This window comes from Callorhinus ursinus, unplaced genomic scaffold, assembly GCF_003265705.2.
Source record: "Callorhinus ursinus isolate GAN/ISIS: 27379988/994484 unplaced genomic scaffold, GSC_fseal_2.0 scaffold1, whole genome shotgun sequence".
Taxonomy (NCBI): Eukaryota; Metazoa; Chordata; class Mammalia; order Carnivora; family Otariidae; genus Callorhinus; species Callorhinus ursinus.
In genome coordinates, this window is record NW_027397063.1 from 3,673,979 (window position 1) to 3,699,501 (window position 25,523).

Below are 25,523 nucleotides of genomic sequence, written 5' to 3' on the forward strand. Positions count from 1 at the left end.
GTAGCAACTACAACCTTTTACATGAAAATAGGAATATGAAAAATTTGTTATTCCTTCCATCCTTCCCTCCACTTCCTCTGCCCTTGGTTACCACGCTCTTTTCTCCCCTCTATTTGAGCCATCTGATCTTTCTCTAGCACTACGTCTCGATTCCTGGCCTTCCATCTGTTTCTTTTGAAAGATGATCAGACTTGAAAAAAGAAAAATTAAGATACTTCTTGCTCAAATCACTCCTATCTAACTGCCTGTCTAAAATACTTTTACGGGGCACCTGGGTGGCTAAGTCGGTTTTAGCGTCTGCCTTCAGCTCAGGTCATGATCCCAGGGTCCTGGGATTGAGCCCTGTGTCAGGCTCCCAGCCGCTCTGCCTACTTGTGCTATCTCTCTGTTAAATAAATAAATAAAATCTTTAAAAAAATACTTTTCGACAACTGCACACATAGATCACGGTCCTCTAACCGAAAGTGTGCACAACAGTTACCTCCATCATTTCAAACCTCTGCTCACACACGGTTTTTAATGCCATTTCCTGCTGACCAAGGGTGCTGCCCCAACATATATGTACCAGACCGATGACAGAGGACAGAGGAAAACTTTAGAGGAAAGAGCTTTCTAGCTTGTTCAAAATCACGTGACTGAATTCAATTTCTGTTTCTGACCAGCAAAAAAGGGCTGGTTACATGCAGGAAATGACTCTCTGTGCTGATTGACCTGGGTGTGAGATCATTTAGGAAACGTTATTTCTCCATTTCTTCCACAAGAAGGAGAGATACAGACCAATCCAGAGTGCGGTAAGAGGATAGGCTTTATTTCGCGTGTGCCAGGACAAATCACTGCGGAGCCATGAGATCATCAGATCCAGGTCAGAGACCGTCCTCCGCAGTTTGCTAGCACAGTGGTCAGAGAAAGGGGTAATGGAAATAAGCCCACTCCTTTCTGCAGACGTACGGCCCAAAACCATAGCAATACTTTAGAAAGATTACTGAGCAAGGAGATGAAAAGTCCTCAGAAAGAGCGTGCCTACACGTACGTGGAGCTGAAGTCAGCCCAGTTGTTGGGGGTCGTGGAGGGCTCTGGAGCGGTCACCGCCACAGGGGTGGGGGGCTCGCGCACGGCCAGTTTGGGTGCAGGCACAGAGGCTGGGTCAGGCCCGGGTTTGACTGGAGCGGGAGCCTCATTTTCTGGGATTTTCTCTGCATAGTTTGCAGGGAACCAGCCCGTCTTTCCTTTTAACTCTCCTCCAAGCCAGCCCGGTTCTCCAGTTTGGCTTTCGTCCACCTGCAGGAAAAGTCACAGAGTTTAAATCAACCTGTAAGGATACCAAGCGCTCTCCCAGGACCAAGCCCCAAGCCTCCGACCCTGTCGGATGGGCACACCACACGGACGCCTCTTCACCCTATTCTCAACTGCGTGTCTGGGAAAACTGTCTCTAAACATTAACTCTGAACAAACAGTATGTGTTGTAATGCAAGGTCTCATTCTTTCTGTTTTTTTTTTTTTTAGCTTCTTCCCCCCTTTTCTAGCAATGGCAGTTAAGATAAAGGGCCTAAAGTCCTCAGGTCCATAGTTGAAATTTTTAGAATTACCTTGAATTGGAAAGTGATGTGACAAACTTCATCACTTGGGAGGTCACGGAATTATTAAAAAATAATTTGACTTGGGTTTATGATTTAAAGCTGAAAGCAAAGGGTGCGATCAACATTAATCAGCTCAAAATCTCTAATAACTAAGTGGTATTTGTTCAGCACAGGGATAGGAAAGATAAAAACACAGTCTTAGATGGTTTCCACAGGAAGCAAAACTGATGTTAAGCCATTTAAAAGCTCTTCTTTATTTGCTCATCATATACCTAATTTAAATTAAATTAAAGAAGAGATTATTCATGGCAACGGTCAATTTTATTAAGGTCCTATGTTTTTCTTTTATATAGATTTAACTTTAATATTATAAAAGTGCACCTGAGAATACAGATTTCTGCTGTTTAAAACTCTTCACAGAGGCTATTATATCAAGTGCTTTTATGTTTTCATTTTAATTCTAACTTAAAAGCATCATTCAAAATCACCAGGATGGTTCTACCTATCGTTATGAGTTACCCCCCCTATTTCATAAGCAACAGGAGAACGACTTTGGAGGAAAATGATTTCACTATTATTGGAGGAAAATGATTTCACTATTAGAAAACTATCTTCATTACTGAATCAAATCAGAGACCTTATCTTATTTTTATCCCTTAACAGATACTGCCCGAGGAGGTAAAACATTGGACACTTCATCAGACGTTAATGTTGCTTTTTAGAAATCACAGAAGTGAGCAGGGAGGAGCTTAACAATGACTTTGGAAAAACAGAAAAAATACCAGTTTTCTAACTCATTCAAACATACGGTAAAAAAAAAATAATAAAAATAAAAAAAATAAAGCTCCAAACTATGGAACCGAACATCTACTACCTGTATTCAGTGCAGAGTAAGTGTAAACGTATATTAGCATACTTGAATTTTCAACATGCTTGGGATGGGGTGGAAAAAGTAGAATTACATGGCTTACGACTTAACTCGAGATCTAATTCACAAAACTTTCAGTGGGTAGAAGATACTGGCACTCTGCTCCACCTTAAGGCACCCCTACTGTCAGGGGTAAAAGCAATTTTTAAAAACTGAGAATGCTCCAAAAAGGAGTTCCCCAAGATAAAGAGCAATATTGCTTCGGAGGTTCTATTTTTTGCTTTACAGTTCTGACACTCCTGCTAACGCTCACATCAGATGTGAACACATTAGCCACTTTTCATTCAACTCCCCCGCACTGTTTTGTGCTTACGTTCCTTTTTCTGGGCAGCCCCAACTGTTTCTCTAGATAAGGATTTAAGAGGACATTTTTTCCCACTTGGATTTTATGCGAAATGCAAATGGCTAAATGCCTTTCCTTCTTCATTTATATTTACTGGTGATACTGTGACACATTTAAACATCGCCACAGCTTTGCAATGGAAACAGCTGTTTTTAGGCCAGATTGTGCCGGGGGCTCCCCAACTCCTGGGCAGGTTCAACGACAGTCAAGCTCCCACCCCCCTCCACTTATCTAGGACCAAGGTGATGTCAGGCAGGAGTGAGTAAGGAAGGAACTTGAGCCTGACACAGTGACCTGGCCTCCAGAAGGCGAAGGGTAATGATCAAGAGTAGAGCTCAGCAGACTGCCCCAATTTAAACACCAGTTCTACCATTTATTAACTGGGTGACTTTGGGCAACTTTCATCTCTTGGTGCCTCAAGTTCTTCATCTGTCACATGGTAATGATAGTACCTATCTCATTATTGGTGGCTATGAGAATTGTGAAATATTTAAAACACTGCCTGGCATCTGAGAAGTGTTTAATGATAGTTTTAAAAGCCACCTACCTCTCCTGCTGTCCCGCTCTAAATCTGTACTGAAGCTCTCTCATTTGGGCTTTTGTCCCGTTCTAAGAGCCTGGTCTTTACCCCCACTTTAGGGAACCATCCCTGGTTTTCTGTATGGGGCGCTCTCTGCTCTAGGAACCTGCCTGGGACCCCGGGCCCTCTGCGTTTGCCTTCCACCAGCAGCAATGCTTTAAGGGGCTGGATTTCAATCCTGCATCATGGCCTGTGTGGAACTGCTACTCATCTGTCCAAGTAGGACCTCCTCAAATGTCCTCTGCTTGACTCAATTATGTCCTGGGTTTTACTGTCATTCCCTTGACACAAAGGGTCTTCTCTGGTTAACAGGACTTTTGGGACTGACATCTGGAATTGGATCTGAAGCCCTTTGGGCAGGTCTAGCTTGTACCCCAGGTAGCTGATCACATCCAGCCCTGTTCCCCTCATAAGATAGAAAGTGTGCTTTACTGCTGGAAAGCGTTTTGGTATACTTAGGAAGCAGAGAAGGTATCATATAAGCCTCTTATCTGTGCCAACAAGAGTCTCCCCATCCTTCAGGGTAAAAGATCAGTTTTTCCCTTTTAACCAAGGAAATTCACTGGTCAACTCTGACCAACCAAGAGTCTCAATAAGCCCGATTTGTTCTTATAGGAATCCATTAATTTTAACGAATAGCTTAATTTAAAATTCAGAGGATATAAGAAAAATTCACTCTTAACATTAAATTTACCACTTAGAAAAAGCACAAAGGTTCTCATATGAAAAGGAGAACTATTTCTTCCTGGATTTGGGAAACTTGACCCAAAATGCCAATCCAATGGTGGAAAAACAGTATATAAGATTAGAACAGAAAAAGAGTTAGGCATACGGGGCTGGCTATAATGTGGAGTTTAACGTACATAAAGTAGATTCATCTCCTGGTGGCTCTAAGTCAGGGGGATCTGAAATATTAAAAATAGTGGTCTTACTACACTTTCATTTAACTAGCCCCACCGCAACACCTCAAAGCATTTGGGGATCATTCTAGTGGAACATCAACAAAAAGGGAAACACAAACCCCAGATGGTGTGCACGTGTCTCGAACGTTACCAATCTATTCTACAGAATGTTAATATACACTGTAGGCTGCAGGGCTTGGATTCAACAGTCAAATGCACATAGCAGCTATGAGGTTTAAGTACATATGGCTGAAGCCTGATAATACGGTCTCCTTTCTCAATGTTTATATGCTTCACGGCTGCCAAATTCATCCGGTAGCATGAATATTTCTGAAATCTCTGACCTTGTCGCAAAGAAGGAAAGAGAAAGTCCCTCTCCCCTCGCAAGCATGACACAGAACAAGGACAGCAAAGAGATTTAAACTGTGTACCAACTCAGAGGAGCTGGTGGGACTGCCTGGGATGTGGTGGGGCTGCCTGGGATGCGCTGAGGAGTACGGGGGGGCAGCACATGGTTTCTGCATCTGCCAGCTTGGGAATACAAGGTTTTCCCAAAAACTTTTGGGTTGGAATATGAAAACTGTTTTCTAAAGCTCTAATTTAGAGGTCATCAAATTTCTCCTCAGTTGTAACTACTAAACTCTACCCTTGCAGCGCAAAAGCAGCTGAAAGCAGTATGCAAATGAATGGGTCCAGCTGCATTCCAATAAAACTTTATTATAATAAACAGGCTGGGGGCTGCGTATGGCCCACTCCTGGAATCGGATGTGTACTGGTCCCTCCAAACAGTGATGATACTATGGCCACTTGTTACTAAACAAGCCAACCTCAGATGTTAAGGTTATGGAAATCGAAGGAAGGCAGGAAAGAAAAGATACTGACTATACTAAAAAAAAAATCTCCATCCAGAGAAAACAAGGAAAAACAATGAGTTTAATGTTACATGAATAACACCAAATTAGAAGATAAACAATTTTCAGAATGAATGGAAGTGGTAGATTGGCTGATAACCAATAAAAAAGTGTCCTTTTTGGGATATTTCTAAGAGGATATGTTTCAGAAATGATTTAGGATTATTCTTGATGGGAAAAAGGCATTACGTTAGATTGGTGATTCCCAAAAGTGACTGCCTAAGAGGTCCACCTGGAGAAGATTCTGAATCCTGTATATGGAGTAAAGTGTCCAGAGTCTCTGCGGGTGAGCCCTAGAACACTTATTTCTTCTAAGCTCCATGAACAGTTCTAATGTCCTCAGTCCTGCACCACCCAGACCTGCTGAGTTAGATGATCAGCCTGTGCTCTTAAGACAAACTTCAACAAAATGGCAGTGAGCAAAGGTCTTCTAAAATTTTTTTTTTTTTTTAAGTAGGCTCTATACCCAACATGGGGCTTGAACTCATGATCCCGAGGTCAAGAGTTGCATGCTCTTCTGACTGAGCTAGCCAGGAACCCCTCTTCTAATTTCTTATGCTATTCTAATACATCATGGATGTCAAATTTGATCTATTCACTCTCCAAATACTGGGACCTCCGGATCAGAAGATAGGCCATCAATGTTCACAGCATTTAAGTTCTAGCTGTCAAACTCAAGGTCAAACTCAATTAAGAAGCTTCCATTAAGAAATTCTTCCCTGGAGCGCCTGGGTGGCTCAGTCGGTTAAGCAGCTGCCTTCGGCTCAGGTCATGATCCCAGAGTCCTGGGATTGAGCCCCGCATAGGCTCCCTGCTCAGCCGGGAGCCTGCTTCTCTCTCTCCCTCTGCCTGCCACTCTGCCTACTTGTGCTCTGTCAAATAAATAAATAAAATCTTAAAAAAAAAAAAAAAGAAGTTCCTCCCTGAGCATATCAGTCCATTCTGATTCCTTTCCTCTTAAATTCCTCTCAGAGTTGGTAAGCATTCATTGAGAACTTCATCAGACATTTGCTTTTTCATGCGTTTCTCCCTACTTTTCTAAAAAGACTTTAAATATATGAATGGCAGACATCATCTTATATTTCCTTATATTATAAGCAATATTTAGAACAGGACTATATACAAGATACTACTTTTATTTTTGTCAACCATGGAAAAAAATATTTTTTGGAGAAAACCAGACTGATAGTTCTTTTCAAAAACAAAAGACTTTTTAAAGCTCCCTCCAAGACTGCCGATGTTAAAAAAGGAAATGTTAGACTCCTGAAATCTAATCAGGAATAGTCCACTAATTTACAAAGAAGTTTGAGAAATCAGAATCTGACGTTTATTGTGCCCACAAAAATAACTGAAATCCTGATTATTCAACCAAGAGACTGATAGTAATGTTCTACTACATATTTTCATGATCATGTAAAATAATAACTTCAAACTTCAGGGAATAAAAAAATGTTACTATCACATGTCAATTTTGGTGGGGTTTTGTGTGTGTGTGTGTGTGTGTGTGTGTGTGTGTGTGTGTGCGCGCGCGCACGCACACTGAATGTTAACCTCATGCAGATAATATAGCTGAATGCCATTTGGGATGTAATGCTGCACTGTGTAGTAGAAGAAGACACTGCTCGTCCCCTCAGCAAGCCAGTAAATTATGCCTAGCCGTACGTTCCATCCTTCATGACGTATTTGGGATGTCTGAGATAAAGCAAACACCATTCCAGAACTGGGTATTCATTCTGTTATACTTAGTTAAAGTTGGATTTATTTTTAGTGTTTCATTAGAAATTACAAATGTACTTTGTAAATATGAAAATAATATAAAAGTACAAAAAATTAAAAATGAAAGCCCCCTCTTTACTGCCCAGCAGTAACCAATGTTAATGGTTTCATGTCTATATTTCAAGAACTTAACCACACACATAAAAACATTCACATATACACACACATAGATTTTTATTTAACCAAAATGCAATTATACTGTACATACTGTTTCTGCTTTTTTTTTTTTTTTTTACTGGCGAGCTTAATCTATATGTGTAGATCTATACAATTTTTTTTTCACATCTTAAATCTTCCTGCTTAGCTGTATCATAATTTATTTAAACCATTCCCTTACTTCTACGGGGCTTTTTTGTTTTTACCAACAATGCTGCAGTGAACCTTCGTCTACAAATGTATTTGTGCATATGCCAAAATACTGTCTAGAGGAGGGAAAGTAACAGAATTTCTGGGTCAAGGGGAATAAGAATTTTAAATTTGAATAGGTATTGTCAATTGCTTTTCAAATAACTTAGCCAATTCATATAAGCATGCTGACAGCGTGTATTTGATCTATTCTCCTGCATTCTTGACAGAGCTGGATATTACCAAACCTTTAAACTTGCTCAGGTGAGAAATGAAAAATGCTATCTGGGGTTTTTTAACTTGCATTTCCTGATCACCAATGAGATAAAGCCTCTTTCTGTATATTTTTAAAATCACATAGTTTTCTTCATGTGTGAATATCTCTTCATATCCTTGGACAAGTTTTGTAAGTTTTGGGTTTCTTTCATATTAACTTTTAGGAGTCTTTATATAATATGGATGTATTTTGCAATATACAAGTTTTAATTATTTTATATTGTCAAATCTGTCCATTTTTACCATTTATGGCTTCTGGTTTTAACTCAGGAAGGTAGTTCTTTGCCAGGAAATTATTCCCATATTTTCCTTTTTCAAAAAAAAATTTTCTTTTAAAGATATTTAACTTTTATGTTTAAACTACTTGGAATTTATTTTTGTCTGTAGCCTGAGATGGAGACTTAACCTCGTAATTTGCCAAATACACAGCCTTCAAGTTAGGCCTTAAATGGAATCTGGCAAAGAGAAATCCGGTACACAAACTTTTATACCTCTTCTTTTTCTTTTTAAGCAAAACCTACCACACAAACTCAAAACATATTTTTACTGCCATGACAACACCTGAAGATATATGTACTTACACAGAATTAAAGTGATTTAAAAGAAGAAAACATTTAATAAGATGCAGACTTCCTGACAGTTACACAGACTTACCCATTCCCCTTTAACCTCCACCAGGAAAGCAAAGGTTTGAAAGCAAGGCAAAATATGTTTAATGAAATGTTTTATTTTTACAGCACATCTAAACTCTATTCATCTAGTCAAGCTGGTGGTTAGCCAGTTTGAGGAAAAATATCATTGTTACAAGACTATGTTTCCAAAATATAGCAGTATTTTCTCATTAAAGTATAGATCATCTAGAACACTTCCTTACTGTAACATTTGTAACACTTCCTGATCTCAAGAAGAGAGCGCTACTTTTCTGGACCTTGTGTTGCAACAAAATCCAGTTTCAAAAACTTTAAGCTCTTTTTTTTGTTTCAGTGTAAAGAAACAACTTTGTAATGAGGCCCTCTCTGATGTCACATTGTACTTTCATAAGTTTTAGAGTCCCAGCATGGTATTTTTATATATTTTAACAATTCATAGGCTCTAAAAGCCGCAATATTTCAAAGATGAGGCAGTATGAGTAAAGCTGCTTTAGGCCATTAGAAAACACAGTGTGGCAAAGAGTTGGTGGTGAAGAAGATGCCTTGCAACACCGTCCACGTGTATGGAGCACTGTGCCCGCGCCACAGAGAACCCAGTAGTTCTTTCCGCGAAGACTAAGTGAAGCTAGCACGCAGGCCTTCACACACTGTTTGCTGAATGAAGGCTGGACTCTTATTTGGAGAGGGTGTGTTATCGTTACGGAGATTTTGACTTCTAAAGAATCTGATATTTAGCCTTGACTCCCTTATTTTAAGCCCATGATAATTTGAGATAAAACGGTCAGAAATAAAGGGGAGAAAGGCCTGAGACTCTGAAGACCAAACACACTGTTCTTTCTATATATTTTGGCTCACTAAGAATCACAGAGTCTCCACAGAGATCTGATGTATACATGCAATATGCATGCATGAGTAATACTGCAATGATCTGTGCATTACCCTTTAACTTCAAAGACACCTACTACCGGTACCACAAGCACATTTGTCTCACTCAGAGTTCTTTTACAATTTGGAACCATTCCCATCTTTAAGCAAACAAAAAATGCCAAGAGTAATGCAAAGTTTGACCACTTCTATGACTCTTAATTCTGAGGTTATTAACTAGACGGAAGAACTACTGTTTTCTTTCAGAAAATAATTTAGGTTAACCACATGACTTTATTCTTTCTTAAAGTGGTTACTATAGTTTGAGTTACAATCACACGAGTCTATTTAACTATTAGTATAATTCAAGGAACTATGACAAAGCAAAATTCTGAATTCTTTTATCTGCTCATTTACAGAGTAAGAAGGCAGATTAACTGTATGTAATTCACACAATTCAAAGATCACACAATTAAAGGGGAAAAAAAGATGCACTGACCCAAAGATACAAAAGTTATCATTGGCCAATTGTGAAAGTGATGATAAAGCATTTTGCATTTAAAACTATTTCTTAAAGACTATTCATAGTATTTAAGCAATCTAAACTCTGAAATTACCAGACCTTTACCAAGTTAAAAACACGCTAAGGCTGTGTGATAAGAACCCATTTTCTTTAACACCTTTATTTTAAAATGCTGCTAGGATACATTTCTAAATATCATCTTTCATTCTAATAGGAAAGGAAGATTGGGCTCATACTTCAAAAACCCTGGATTTCACACTCGGTGACAATTTCACTCTGTCAAATAAAGCGCAAGAGGAGGACAGATGCTAATCATTGACAGAAAATTACACTTTGACTGGAGTCTTTCTTACCATGACTATGTCTCCAGGCTGGATCGTGATCTCATCGTGACTTCTGGATTCAAAGGGATAGAGCGCTCGGTAATACACCACCTTTACATTCTCCTGTGCAGAAATTGTAAGTGGGCCTTTTTCTATTTACAAAAACAGTGGGAAGAAGGGAACAAAAATAAAGCATTACACGGAACATGTATGCATGACAACAAGCCAAACAAATGACCTCTCCCCTGCTGTTGACCTTAACATCTGAACTCTTCCCATCTATTCAAGGAATTTCTGAAGCACGTACTTCGTGCCAAAGGAGAGCCAAATCTGGTGTCAGCAACTCAAATCCATCAGAGTTCACTGGCTGCCACTCCCTGAACAAAGACCATCCCAATGCTGATTGCAGCGAGGCTGTCTTAGGTCCTGGCTGAGGCTTCGGTAGCACACATCTGTAAAGCATCAGGACCTCTATCTACCCCCCGCCCCCCCCGCCAGGGTGCCGAGTTCAATGCAGCAGTTAGAATGTGACCCCCGATCTGAATCAGCCAAGAAAACTCTTTTGGCAGGAAGCAAAGAAGCACAACTTCCCACATTTTTAAAAGATTTGGAAATGCTGATATCTTTGGCCGCTAAAGCAATCACATAAAACGTTAAGTGCTGACTTCACCAACAATGATTATTATTGATAATCCCCAGTGAAGTAAGTCTTCCTCCACATCTCCCAGGGGTGGGGGAAATGAGCCTAGTGACAGACCTTATATGAAACTACTTTAGAGTTTAAGTAAAAAAATTTTTTTTAAAATGCATGCAAACAGAAGACAGTCTGACTTCCGATTCACTTAATAGTATCTAATCACGGCCCTCTGAACTGTTTTACCCTAGAAATGTAGGTATTTAGTCATACATCTATTTTCTCTGAAAATCAGTGAGGGGAAGGTATTATCTTCATGCAGTCTGGAACTGGATGAGGTGCCACATTTCCCACTGACCACAGGAAGAAGAAATCCTCATTCTATACTAGGAGGAAACATAAGGAATTTAAACTAATGGCCTAAGATCGAGTACTGGTGAAATTATTATTCATATCAAAGGCAGCATTAAAACGTAATTTTGCTTGCCGGACTTTCTCCCTGGACTGCAGGCATCGGATGTGGGGCCCAACTCTGAACCCCACTCCCATCTCTGCCCACTATAAACAGGAAACAAGTAAACCCTATGGAATAGTGTGCTTCTTTCTTTCCTTTCTGTATACCAATAAAAAGCACACTGATAATCGAACAAATAAAATTGATATAATCTGCCATACAAAGGAAAAGGCAATCCCTTTCTTCAGCTGAGTATTATTTACAAAGCTGCACAGTACCATAGACCCACACAAGAATCTCAAAAATACATGCTAGGTTGCATCTGATATAAGAGATAACGTTTTCTAGCGATTTCAAAGGCTTTCATTTATCATGATTTAAACAGGCAACTTACGATCGAAGGGCAAAAAACAGTCACAGTTTTCAAAAGGTCAAAAACACGCTTTCATGTAGCATCGGCTGAAGACAGATCCCTGTAGGCAAGGGTGCCCGAAACCGCTCAGTAATTCCCAGAGAAAAGAGCAAACTGGAGAAGCAACAGGTTCTTTCCAAATCTGGAATACAGGTTTCTGGATGGGGCTTGGTAAGGAAACTCACGCCATTTTTGTCTGCAAAGGCCCTGGATGCCAGTGTGAGAGGGACCAAAGGCTGGTTGGGTGGTGGTGGAAGATTAAACTGGCATGTCAGGAGCCTACAGAATGAATATCTGCACTGTCTGAAGCAAAGGACCCTGGCATTCACACCTAGCTCTATGAAAGGAGCCAAGACAGGGCCTGCCTTAGATGTGGGACTTCCTCAGGACGATCTGGCAGAGAAAACCTATTTGCTAGAATGACTTGTGGCCCCTACTACCTGTGGTGGACCAGGGTGCCTGGACAGCTGGCTTGGCTGGTTCCTGATGCTGATGGAAAAGCCGGCTCATCTTGTCTTGTGGGTCTGGTTTGCTTTTCTCCTCACTGTCCTTCTTCTTGACACTCTCCTCCCTTCTGAGTTTTTCTTCATCGTGGATCTTCCTTGGCCGCTGATGCTCATCGTCCTGCTGCGCATGCTCAATCCACTGCTTGTCCCTCTCCTGAGCTCGTCTGTCAACAAAATGCTTGATTACAGCCAGGAAGCAACTCCAGTTTCATAATGCTGTGGGCTCTTTTCACAGAAAAGGCTCCAGCTAGCAAATGGGATGGTCCATGCAGAGAGGATACTGTCCCTCTGATGGAGCAATCAGAGTCAATAAGACAAAGGCTCTCGGGGCTCCAATTCTGAGGGAGATGATGAAAGCACAGGACTCAGAAAAACACAGAAAGAAGGTTCCTGATGTATTTTACCAGGTGTTTAGAAGACTAACAAAGAGACTTCTCAATGATAAAACTGGTATTTCACTGCAAAAAGCCGTAATACACACAGGCACGAACGAGATGAGAGCGCGTACCCCGACGAACACACACGTAGCCCCCCAAAACTGAAGGCAGAAGCAACAGATTCATTTGAACCCTTTAGGTGGTGACCATCCTGTTACTAAACTAAACTAAAATGCTCTGGGCATTTGCTGAACCCGAAAATTTTGTGTTTGTCAAAGTAACTGACATGAAGGGACAAGTGCAATGAAATCTAGGCCCCAACATCTAAGACAACCGCAACCTGAAGTCCACAGGACTGGACCGGGGACGATTTTTGTCTCACTGCACGATCATCTACAAGATCAGAAAACACTTTAGAGAAACGCACATGCAAAAGTAAGCGATACTATGATAGTCACAACTAGTCCTCCCCCTACACGAACTCCATTACCCTTCACACCAGAGGAGTAGGTCCTATTAACGTCCTGACTTTTACGAGGGAGAAAAATGAGGCAGAGATATTAAAAGGCTTGTCCAAGGTCACACGGCCACACCTGCCTGGGGCTCAATCCCAGGCCGCCCGGTTCTAGGCTCCACACCCTGAACTGCTATCCTGTGACATGGCCAACGCACAGGTCATCTCCTGGAATTAGGAAACTGCCAAAGGAATATAATATAAACAAAGAAAGCTTGTATTCGCCATTTAAAAAATATGGTATTTATTTCTACCCGTATGCATATGAAAATTTAATGCAGGAAAATTCTCAACTTAAATTTTTCATGTTTTACTTGCTTTTAAAACATCTTTTAAGCACAAAAAAGTTTTTTGGAAGTGGTCCCGTACCTATGTTGTCATTTGTAACAACAACAAAAACACACAATAGAACTTGCTTAGTATTTGCTGCTAATAAAAGTCATCATGTATAGTGTATAACCATGTAATTTCTGAAATTAATTTTTGGGTACTACTTATATGAGTAAAGCAGGAGATTTACCTTTTTTGTATTATATTTTGTGTTGACTTCTACTCCGTAGAAATGTTAAAGCTCAGTACAGTATGCTGTGAATAATCAAAGTGTTTTATCAACTTTGAAGATAAGGAAAGGATGGAGTTAAGGTTAATCAGCACATCCAAGAAATGAATCCTTGAACCATACCCCAAGAAAACCATAAAACAGTCCTCTAAATTGGTTAGAGACCCTACGCACCTGTCTACTGGTAAACTGTATAGGTCCACTTATACGGGGATATTTGACAGTACAGTGCTCTGAATATATTTTCTCTCCCTTATGATTTTAACATTTTCTTTCTCTAGCTCACCTTATCATAAGAACACAGTATATAACACACATAACATACAAAATATGTGTTAATTGGCTGTTTATGTTATCTATAGACTTCTTTCCAGTCAAGAAGAGTAGGCTGTTAGCAGTTAAGTTTTAGGGAAGTCAAAACCTATACTCAGATTTCCAACTGAGCAGGGGGGTCTGTACCCCTAACCCCCTTGTTGTTCAAGGGCCAACTGTACTACACATGCCCACAAACTGTATACCCCTCTGGGTAGTTTAACTGAGCTTAGCCCACTAAAGTCAATGATTTGCCTCAAGTTATGTTTCTTCATCTTTTTTCTTTAATATATTAGGTATATTTTTTAAGATTTTATTTATTTATTAGAGAGAGAGAGCACGAGCAGGGGGAGCAGCAGGGCAGAGGGAGAAGCAGGCTCCCCACTGAGCACGGAGCCCGATGTGGGGCTCGATCCCAGGAGCCTGGGATCATGACCTAAGCCGAAGGCAGACGCTTAACCAACTGAGCCACCCAGGAGCTCCCTGTATCTTCATCTTTTTATTCTAATTTCAATAATCAATTTTTGCAATTTATACTGCATCACTGAAATATAGTCATTTTTATTTCCTGGAGTCAAAAATTAATTGAACTTTAAAAAGCAAATATCCGGTAACAAAATCAGACACATCGAAAGTTAACAAATAAATTTCTACAACTCATGACAGAAAGTTACCAGTAAAAGTAACACACCACAAACACAAATATTCAAACAAAGATGAACAAATAAATGTGTCTGGATCCTAAGCAGCAGCAAATTTTCTCCTTTTGTACTCAACTTTAATTTGCAGTTGAAGAAAAGAAGAAAGAAGTTGGAGTGGCACACTGTCTGTCCTACTGGAGAAAGCCTGTGTGGTGAGCGCTCAGGGGCTTTGATTTCAAACCCAGCACTCGGGATAGCCAGGGTTATTAAAAGGCTGTGAACTGGAAACGTATTTTGGTCATTGGCATGCAAATGAGCATACCAAGTGTCCTAATTTCCTTGTATAATTCCATTTATCTACATAGTAGTAGCTTGGGAGAGCTCTGGAAACTAACCAAAAACTTCAGGGGGTACTTATATATGCAAAGATTTATATACACACGTATTTGTGCTTGCACACACACAAACACACACACAAAAGACTGAAGGCTCTTTCTGATCAGTAGGTACTTGCAGAAGCCCCACAAAGAATAATTAATACTCAAAGTTCCTTCCAGATGGGTCCACGATCCACAGGAAAAGACTCACCTTTGGGCTTCTTCTTTTTGTTTTTCTAATTCTATGATCTTTCGCTCTTGTTCTTTCTGTTTCAAACGTTCGGCCTCTATGGACTTCTGTTTCTGCAGTTGCTGCTTATTATGTATTTCTCTTAGTTCCTATAAACAATCAGGAAACAGTTCACATAATGACACGAGGTGACAGGCATCTCCACTGTTTATCAGCATGCAACATTTTCATAATGAGGAAGTCTAGTCATTTAGGAGACTAACATCTCAGATTTGAAAAACATTAGCTTGGAAAACTGAAATCACGCTACATTTTGACATGACTGATCTACAAGAGCTGTTCCAGATTATATTTTAGTGAGTCATAAAACATTACACCATTTTCCATTACATGCTTTAGAAGGAACTTGCTAGTGATGGGTATTAGAGAAGCTATGTTGTTCAAGACTCGGCAACAGAAACGGACTTAACCAGTTTTAAGGTATGATGATGATCATCAATAAAACCCTGAGGTACTTGTGATAATGAATCAACACCAGCCTCTACTGGCTTGGAAAATACACACACCTCTTCACACACCGCCTCCATTAAAACCTCACCTTCTTATGCTATGCTGCCTTCGAACAAATGGACATCCCTCTGTTCACAATCTTGACTGCCCCCAGCAAATCACACCCTTCCAGAGCATCTTCTCTTGCTAAATCCAAGTGTGAAGCTGTTGACTTTCCCAGACTAACCCATCAGTCAGGTTGAAAGTAAATGTGATAATATGACGGTCACCATGTTGGACCCAGCTTCCTCATTTGGTATCAGCCCCCAGGAAAAACAGGGATTTCCTTATCAAACTACTGGGGGAAAAAAAATCATTTTATGATATTTAAAGTACTCAAGTCAGAAGTTTAAACACCCCAAAGTGTGAAGAATAAAGAAATGCCTGTTGAGGGAGAACCCATAGAGGTTCCATAGAGGATCCCAATGGTCACTAATAGATTGTCACCGAGACTCCTCTTGCTTGTGTCAACAATAAATCAGATGAGTCAGTATCCAGTAGAGCCAAGGATGCATTTCATTTTTTTCCCCCTGTCTCTAAGGGTGCATTTCCAGTTCACTTCCTCATCTGGGTAACTCGGGCTAGTACCCCGAGATGGCAGCCCTGGGATCTTTTTGGTAAGCTGCCAGAACTAAAGTAAGGTCTGCCCTGTCTTCTTCATCTTGTCCACTGGCTAAGTTCAAATGGGTACGTTTCCTCTTGCCTTAAACTCCTACCTTTGGATTCATTCAGAGACGGAACAGAGGTAGAGCACTGTCTATAGAACATCAGTGTTAAAATGCACTTATTCCTAGAGAAAAGCCCTAAGGGTTAGGCTAACCTTCTTCTGCTGGCTAGACTGTTCTCAGGATAAAGTAAGAATACATGGACGAGTGTTTTATAAACCAGAAGTGACTTTGGGAGATCCTAAAAGGGATCAGTGAGATACAAGGAAAAGCGTTTGGAGATCAGGAGGTTAGGGTGAGATGGTACTGAGGCGGGTGCTGGGGGGAACAGCTGGAGGGAAGTAGGCACGGGGAAGGAAGGAAGGGACTTTGGAGGGGAACCAGCAGATGAGACTGGGAGTATCTAGGCAGGATGCAGCAGAAAAAAGCAACTCTGTAAGGTACACATTCGTGGACTATGCCCTATGGCAGATGCCCTGGGCACGTGGCTTGGATTTGATATTTTACAGACAAATGGAAAAAAGGGGACACTTCCTAGTGTTAGAGTACTCTGTACTCTTGGCTCCAGTTAATCTCTCTCTGTGAAAAGGAAAACTGCAGTGGGGTGATATTAAATCAATCTCTAAAGTCCTAAAAGAGGGACCCAAAAGTTGGGTCCTGCAGGGACAGCAATGGCCCACTCCATCATTAGCCCAATGGCTGAGACCCTTTAAAAGAAAGGGGGGAACCGTGACTGAAAAACTTTACTTTTTTATTTTAAAATTTCATCTTCAGTTGCATAAAATTCTTAGGTTCAGAAAGAATAATTTACGGCAATAGACAATATTCAAAAGTACTGAACCGGGAACAAAAAAACCTGGATTCTGATCTCAGGTCCCTGACATAGGCCAACAGCTGAATCAGAGTGGATGACCCTTGGGTTTTCTTTCAGCTTTAAGATCTGTTAAATTCTTCGACACTGTTGATCACATAAAAAAATTAGTCCTTGTTTATTTTATTTTAGTGTCTCTTATATTTAGGGTTTTATTCTTCTTATGGGAATAAAACAAAAAGGCATAACTAGTAAGCAAAATAACTGAGCTGAAATTAAATACAAAGGAGTAAGAAATGGCAGGGGAAGAGTAACATTTTAGTTTGATGTTCAGGAGCCTGATTATATATTAAAATAGAAAAGCTGTTACTTTACCCAGGAAAAATGTATTTCTAGAAGAGTGATATTCAAAATATTTAACAACAGGTACTGCACAGCACTGGCCAACTGGAATGAACGCTGCCCTTGATGTACCAAGGCATCCGTGAAAAATGGTTTTCCACTTTACCAAAGATTTACAATGCACATTTCCTTTCTATACGGGGCTCTAGTGATTGAATGTTAATTTACAGATCATTAATTACCAGATAGAAAGTCAAGACACATGGCAGTAAAGCTAGGAATATTTTAGGAAGCACTATAAAATAAAAAGCAATAGGAAATGAATATAAAGAATCTACAGAAAGAAAATAATGTTATTAGTAAGACAGTTTTAAAACCAAATTTTAGACTTATCAAATATCCAAGAAGGAAGATATTTTGAAATTTTAAAAGCACATTTATTTTTGAGGATAGCCACATGACAGGCCAGGCTGAACCCATCCTTGAACTGTGTAAATAAGCTGCAGCTTCAAGTGTCTCCAAGGAACTGGAACTTGCAAGAGTCATAAAATCACAGATGTCAAATAAGGTAACAGAAGGCCCTGGCATCTCATGATCTAGATGTGAGGACTGCAAAGTTTTTCTATCATTTCCTTCATCCAATTCAAATACTGCTGAGCACACCACTCTAAGAAAATTAAGATGCTGCAAATAGGCAGGCAATCCAGGTCTTCCTCTCTTTCCTTGGACTTGGGAGCTTAAGGCAAGGCAGAAAATTCATGATTCTGAAGCTTGATAACTTTTTTCTAAAAGCTGAACTTGTAGGAAGGCCATCTGCAGAATGAAGGAGTATTTCTGAGCATGACAAGGGCCTTGTGGGGCAGAGTCCCTTCATGCGGGGGACAGAGGGCTTTGTACTGCTCTGTCATGCCCTTTCAGCACTACTGTTTAAGAGGCTAGAGTGCAATCACAGTTATTTAAAAGTACCCTTTTAATTCCTTCAGGGAAAAATTTCTAAGGTGACAAATAAATCTGGTATAACTAAATTATTTATTTAGGAAATGACAGAACCACTGGGAGAAGTAGCTACAAAAAGCTTCATGACATGAATTGTATCACCTGAGGTCAACCTCATCGAGGTGACCCTGCATGTTCGATTAAGTCTTGTCACAGTTATTTCTATATTATAATGAAGATAAAAATAGAACAAATAAGAAATTACTGAGACCCGGGGCGCCTGGGTGGCTTAGTTGTTAAGCATCTGCCTTCGGCTCGGGTCATGATCCCAGGGTCCTGGGATTGAGCACCCACATTGGGCTCCCTGCTCAGCAGGGAGCCTGCTTCTCCCTCTCCCACTCCCCCTGCTTGTGTTCCCTCTCTCGCTGTGTCTCTGTCGAATAAATAAATAAAATCTTAAAAAAAGAAATTACTGAGACCCAAAATTCATGATCTCACTCATGGCTCTTGTGAAAATTATTTTTTCTATAATCAACAGCCCTACTATAGTCACATATTTATTGGCTGGATATTCACCTAGCAATATGGTATTGAGTATACAACCTTGTTGATTTTTCTTCTGTGAGTTCTATTTAAGGGTATGAAATGTTTTACATAGGTATAGTGCATGGTAATTTGATATCTCTTAATAGAGTATAATGCCTTTCTTAATAGAGAATAATGAAACATGCATCGAAGAAGTTTGAGCTATGTGTTACAAATGCCTAAGTAAAATAAAACTACAGAATGTGTAGTGTATGTAAATTAAAAGGTTAAGATCTTTATCACCAATAATATCTCTAGAATCCTAAGATGTAACAGTGTCTTCACCAGGGTCTATGAATAAACTTTGGCTCTGGGAACACTATGAGACAGCATGAAAACTGGACTACACAGGCATTTTTCTTGCAGAGAAGGCTCAGAGCTTTTAATGGATTCTGAAAGGGGTCTCTGATCAAACACAGATTATGAACCACCATCGGAGGATAACTGGGAAATAAAAATTCTATCATGTATTAGCAAAGATAAATGAAAATAAGCTCGCTTTTAACTTTCTTCCTTCAACTCGGGGGGAAAAAATCACTTATTTCCCTTAAAGAATTAAGATATTTGTACCACAAAACATCTTTGGACATCCTATGGCATACAGCCGAAGTATTTCAAAAGCAATATGCTGGACAAATTGAATACTCCAGAAGATTCAACTTTTTTTTTGCCCTGAGAAACATGGCTCACTTTCAAATTTACTAATGACAGTTGTTTTATTGCTTGACTTAAAAACTGTGACTATTTCTCCTTTATTTGGACCTAGAGACACTCAAAAATAGGAGTATTATGTGAAGCGGTATTACTGGGAATACTGAGAAGTATCCAGCAGAACAATATGTATGTGATTACTTTTAATAAACATTACTTTATATACATGCTTATGAAGAGACAAAAATTAACCAGCAATAGGGGCCTGGAAAGGCTAGTAGTTAATGGAAATTTATTGCTAATTTGATCATTTAATTTTTTTGAAGGATTATTCTGCCTCTCGATTTTACCTCAGGCTGTCTCTTGGAAACATGAGACAAAACAAACACACCTTCATTACTTGAAATTCATGAACTCAACATTGTAAATCAAAATAAAACTGTTTAGGACATATCTCTTATGTTTATAATAATCTTTATACTATTAATATGAAATGGACCTAGGAAATCGATCTAGATGTCAGCATCAAAAATCTCAAGGGTTTATCTCAACCTAATACCTACAGGAAGTCAAAAGCAGAAGTGTTTTTATATAAATAAATGTCACTTTATTTCTCACCCAGGGATATTATGTAGCACACAACATCAGAATTTTTAAAAAAGCTTTTTGAGTTTTAAAATACAGTTTTAAAATATCCCAAGTAAGTTGTTGTGGAACAGACTGAAAGCCATTAAAGAATGCCAATCAACAAACCCAGTGAGGACAGGGAAACTTATACCTGCCTGAAAAAATCTGAAAAGTATTTCAAAACATAGAAACTGTACCCAAATGAAAGAAAACTGATAGTCCATTCATCACAAAATTATAAAATGTATTCACTCTTGATGCATGAAAATGGGTGGAATACCAAAAAAAAAACTGATCAGTTTTTAAATTCTGAGAGGGGTATATTAATGTTTAAAAACATTATTCAAATATTATTCTAAATCTGAAGTCATTATTCAACCAAATAGAATTCCAGTTCCCCATGGAACAACTGGTAGTCAATCTATCATAAGTGCTACAGGAGAAGCAGAGAGCAATGCATTGGGATGAGTGTGCATGCACGTGTGTGTGTGTGTGTGTGTTGTGTGTGTGTGTGAGGGGGGGGGTGAGGAGACAGGTGGACAGAGGGGAGAAAAGCTAGGAAACCCTGCCCTCTCTGTAGGAAGAGCTAATTAAGAATCTTCACCCACGTCTCCCAAGAGGCTTTGGTATCTACCCTGCTGTTACAAAGAAGAGAAAATGGACTCCGTTTTGTCCTGAAAATCTGAGTTTTCCCAAAATGTCTCAGCTTCATCTTATAAATCAATAACCCATTATTTTAAATAAAGGTTTTCTAAAGGATAAAACAGTCAAAGGCTCTGGCTAAACAAGAGAATAAAAAAAAGAAAGTGTTTTTTCAGAAGACTGAATTCTGCTTTTTTCCCTTTCCCAAATCACCTTTTGTTAAATTTTTTAAAGACCTCAAAAGAAAAACCCACACTATATAAAAAGCCTCAACCAACCAACCAAGCCTATGGGTGCGGCGTAGAGTCTGGTATATACAACACCTGTTAATTACTGAGTCTCGGGCATGTTCTAATTATCTTTCTATATTCGAGGAATCTACATAAAGATTCCACAATCACAAGAACATTGAATGAGAGAGTTTTATTACTTCTGTGCTGAACATGTCTTTTCTAAAGGATCATCCAGGTAAAAAGAAAATTTAATCATGAACAAAACCATGTAGTAAACCATGAAACAGCCAAACATTACTCTACTAATATGAGAAAGCAATGTTATTTTATTTGAGTTTACACTGATTTCTCTTGCTGTCTCTGTATCTCCTCTTTCTGGGTCTTTTTCTTTCCTTCATTGTTTCCCTTCACATGCATTTTTTTCCCTGACTTCTCATTCTGTTCTGCAGTTCTTTCTACAGCTCTTTTCTTTTTCTCCCTGGTTGCTAAACATTTTGCGTTTCACTGCCTTCATAATGAATGAGCCTGCCATGAAAGCAAGGGTCTGAAACCAATAGCGTAAAAGCCTCAGTTAAATCAAAAACCTTATTTACTATAACTGGCATTCTCATTTCAACATCAATTCAGTTCTTAGGAGCAATTTTTAAGACAGGTATCATATGGGCAGAATTTATATCTCTTAAGAGCCTCTTGTGTCTAATTTAAGAAACCTGGATTTATACTTCCATTTTTAGAATAGTACTACTTACTATAATACTGTCTCCCATATGATGGAAATATGCACGTAGAACCAAATCATGACTGAGTGTTGTCTTTCAAAATTTTGCAGCCAAGTGGCCAATTCAGTGACCTATTAAAATACTTGCTATAAAGACAAGACTAAGGTATACAGTACCTTATCCAGCTCATAGTGCAGGGCTTCCACCAGCACACACACAATTTGTCAAGCAGAAAGATTCACCCATACTCCACGATTTATAGTAACTGATCATTGACTTTGACAAAGGTTTAGCACTTCATGGGAAACTCTATCTTAGACACTGAGCACTCATCCGCATGCGGGAAACTTAAGCACAGAGCTGGGGATGGTTCATCACTCTTAGTCTGAGAAGGATGTGCATTGCCTGAGTAGGGCATGGAGACCTTTAGAAAGGAGTCTAAGGGGATGATGCAGGCCAGGAGAACGCCAGGCCCTGCACCACTACCTCTTCATTGCCACGGACTGGAAGAAAGAAATGTCCTAATGTAAAAGCCATCCACATTAGGACTTGTCCAGCACACAGTGACTAGACGGGAACCAACAAGGACTCAGACTTTTCAACATGAAACACAATGTCTAGCCTCTCTGAGTGCTGGATTCTTTTATTTGGCACACACTTGAAGCCTTGAAAACTGTTGCTGTACATTCTGATGCTGCCCTGTATCATAGTTAAGATATGAAAATACGGAATATTAGGCTGTCCATACCAAAGAAAACTGGTACAGTGTTAACACTGCCAAGGGCAAGGGGAAGTCAAGTGCTTCTATCTGAAAAGTCCCTATCAGTAATGTTATTTGACACTTGCTAAAACCATAATTTTATACCTATAGGTAAGGCATTGTATGTAAGAAGAAACAAGATCAGAATGTCTCTATGTGCCTTTTAGGCACACAGCTTCTTCAAAAAATGTTAAGAGTTTTTGATTTTCATGTAAAATGAAGTAAAAAGAGAAATTCATAGAGAATAATGTTTAAATTGATGTTTCTAGAAAATGAGCATGAGAGGACTACTGATTTCTTAGTATGAGAAAATATTTGTTGCATACACAGTGCATTTTAAAAGCAGAAAACTATGGTAAACAAATCTGATCCCTGAATTAAAACTACTTTAAGAAGTATTAATTGTCGCTAGCAATAATTACAAACAAAATCAATTATTTGTGATTCAATCCCTTGTCAAATATTTCATTTGATCATCAGAAAGGTGAAATTTACTGTTCGTGTAAAAGGCAGCATAAATACAAAGGCTGCCAATCAGGGGATTTCTAGCACAAGAGAGTCAGTATCTCAGGATGCTACCATTTCTACCCACCCTCCATCGCCAGCCCTAACCCCTTTCCTATGGCCTTAAAAAAGCAAAGTATATTTGCTACATTGAAATTCCTCTGCTTCTTTTCTCAAGTAATTCTTGGTTTGGGGTGATAAATTAGAAAAAGGAAAATAGTTATGTCTTGGGATTATTTTTCAAATATATAAATGTCACATTATGTAAATATCTATAAAAACACATGGAAAAAGAGCCTTGTCTGAAAGGAAAGAATGAGCCCTCAATTTCTATGAGATCAGGTAGAACACTTCTAAAAACCTTACGTTTCATATCCCTGAATCTGGAGCTGTTTAAAACACGACTGTAATTATAACATGCTTTAGGTTTTCAATATGTTGCTATCTATATGAAACAACTACCTGGTTAACCTGACTGCAAAATAATTTTTTTTTCCTCTTTAATTAATGGCTTGAGAATTTCCCATCCTTGGTTAACAGGTCTTGGGTGAGGAAGCAGGAATGTAACTCTTCCTCAAGTGAAGAAAAAGGAGAGACTCCTAAAAGAAGAATGAATCTGAACTAGCCCCTTGGTAGAAAGGACTAAATCAGACTGTGTTTTTTTTTTTTAAAAGGGAAAAACGATAAAACATACCTACTCTCTAAACTCTTCTACGTTCAAGAAAACTAAATACATTTAAGACATCCTGGGGCGCCTGGGGGGCTCAGTTGGTTGGGCAGCGGCCTTTGGTTCAGGTCATGATCCTGCGGTCCTGGGATCCAGCGCCCCTGGGGTCGAGCTCCCTGCTCAGCAGGGGAGACTGCTTCTCCCTCTCCCTCTGACCCTTACCCCACTTGTGCTCTCTCTCTCACTCGCTCTCTTTCAAATAAATAAATAAAATCTTAAGGAAGAAAAAAAAGGACATCCTGATCACAGACTTATACCAACAGAATCTGGGAGAAAGCAGAATGCTAGGATTCCCTATATGACCTTCTACGTAAGGGACTAGACATGACTTTGAGTTTGCATCAAAAGAAACGAGTAACTTATTGCAGGTAGTTGTCTACCAAAGAAACATGGAAATTGATTTTTGTTAACTGGATCCTCATTTGTGGAGCCAGCCACGGAATCGGAATACAGGTTTAATGCCCTGATCGACTAATTTTAAAATTCTGCATGCCATAAGGTACTTCTCCAGTGTCACCATATTAGCCGATAACGAGCGAATTACACTTTCTCTAGGGGAACAATCTACACGAATATAAAAACTGCTAAGTCCTACTTTTTCTTCTATACTCTCCAGCTGGTTTCCTTCTGGGAGGGGGGTTTCGGATGTAGCAAGTTCACACTGTCGGAGAAGATGTGTGAAACGACTGGACAATCGCCAAGGTTTCACTCCCAGCAAGGCAGAAGTAATTTTTGCATCACGCATGCTGTTAAGGCACTGCTATTATCGAGAGAGGCATCAAGGAAACCCCAGGGGTCGGAATGCTGGCTCTCCTGGTCTGTCTCATCATACAAGAACGACAGTTACTGATGAATACGCGCTCCAAAGTCAGGGGAAAAAAATGCTTCCTATTTTCCAACATGACAACAACAAAGAAAAGGAGGCAGGACATACTACAGACGAAATCTTAAATCTGCCTCTAGAGTTGTCTCGATCAAATTATAAATCTTTTGATGCTTCGATTCAACCGTTTCTGTTTTGGTTTCACCAGACAGGCGAGAAATATGAGAAATAATTATCATAAGGCAATAAAATGTACTTGTTAAGGCCTTCAAATCGGTTGTTAAATAAAATAATAAAGCTATACTGGCTTGTCATTTTTAACTCTCTACATTAAACTTAAAGTTAATAATGGAAAGCCAAAATAAAAATGAAGACAGACAGCAATGTTCGTATTTAAAAATGAGTATATTTGGGGAAAGGAATAAAGTGGAAGGAAGGGCTGACGTCAGCCTTTGTGTCAGCAGCTCTTAAGTCAAGGCAGCTTCGGTCATGACACACAGTTAAGAGGGACTCACGTCACCTCGGCACGGTGTTCTCTTTGGCAATGGCAACTGCATTCCAACAGGCCAAAACGCTCCATAAATAGGCTAGGCATTTGGGAAAAATCACCCACTGCAGTGTCATCCTCTAATACATGAGCTGTGTTTGGGGAGTCATGTTGCAAGAAAAAGGAATCTTAAGATTAAGGCAGAAGTCTGGACTACTGCCTGGGTTCAGAGGAGACCCGAGTATTTAACCGTTTGTGCTCCAAGAGGCTTTTAAGAAGCACTGTGATCATATTCTTTTTGCCTGAAATAGTGACAAGTCACAGTGAGAATTAATGTGAGCATTTTTACTGTGTTTATTCTCGAGATACAGAGGCTCTACTTCCGGTACTTACATATCTCGTATAATCATGTACATACAAGTGTGGAACATACCTAGGGTACACACACACACACACACACACACACACACACACACACACACACACAC

General features: G+C 39.5%; 1 protein-coding gene across 4 annotated transcripts in view; it reads right to left on the reverse strand.

The window, feature by feature from the left end:
- Positions 1 to 25,523, reverse strand: part of ITSN1 (intersectin 1) — a 211,444-nt gene that overhangs the window by 69,116 nt on the left and 116,805 nt on the right. For all 4 annotated transcript variants that reach the window (XM_025871885.2, XM_025871877.2, XM_073891016.1 and 1 more), the window contains exons 17-20: positions 14,996 to 15,123; positions 11,939 to 12,168; positions 10,029 to 10,150; positions 1,031 to 1,278 (exon numbers count right to left, since the gene is read on the reverse strand). In XM_025871885.2, coding sequence (XP_025727670.1) covers positions 1,031 to 1,278; positions 10,029 to 10,150; positions 11,939 to 12,168; positions 14,996 to 15,123 — 728 coding nt within the window. The remainder of the gene's footprint in view (positions 1 to 1,030; positions 1,279 to 10,028; positions 10,151 to 11,938; positions 12,169 to 14,995; positions 15,124 to 25,523) is intronic.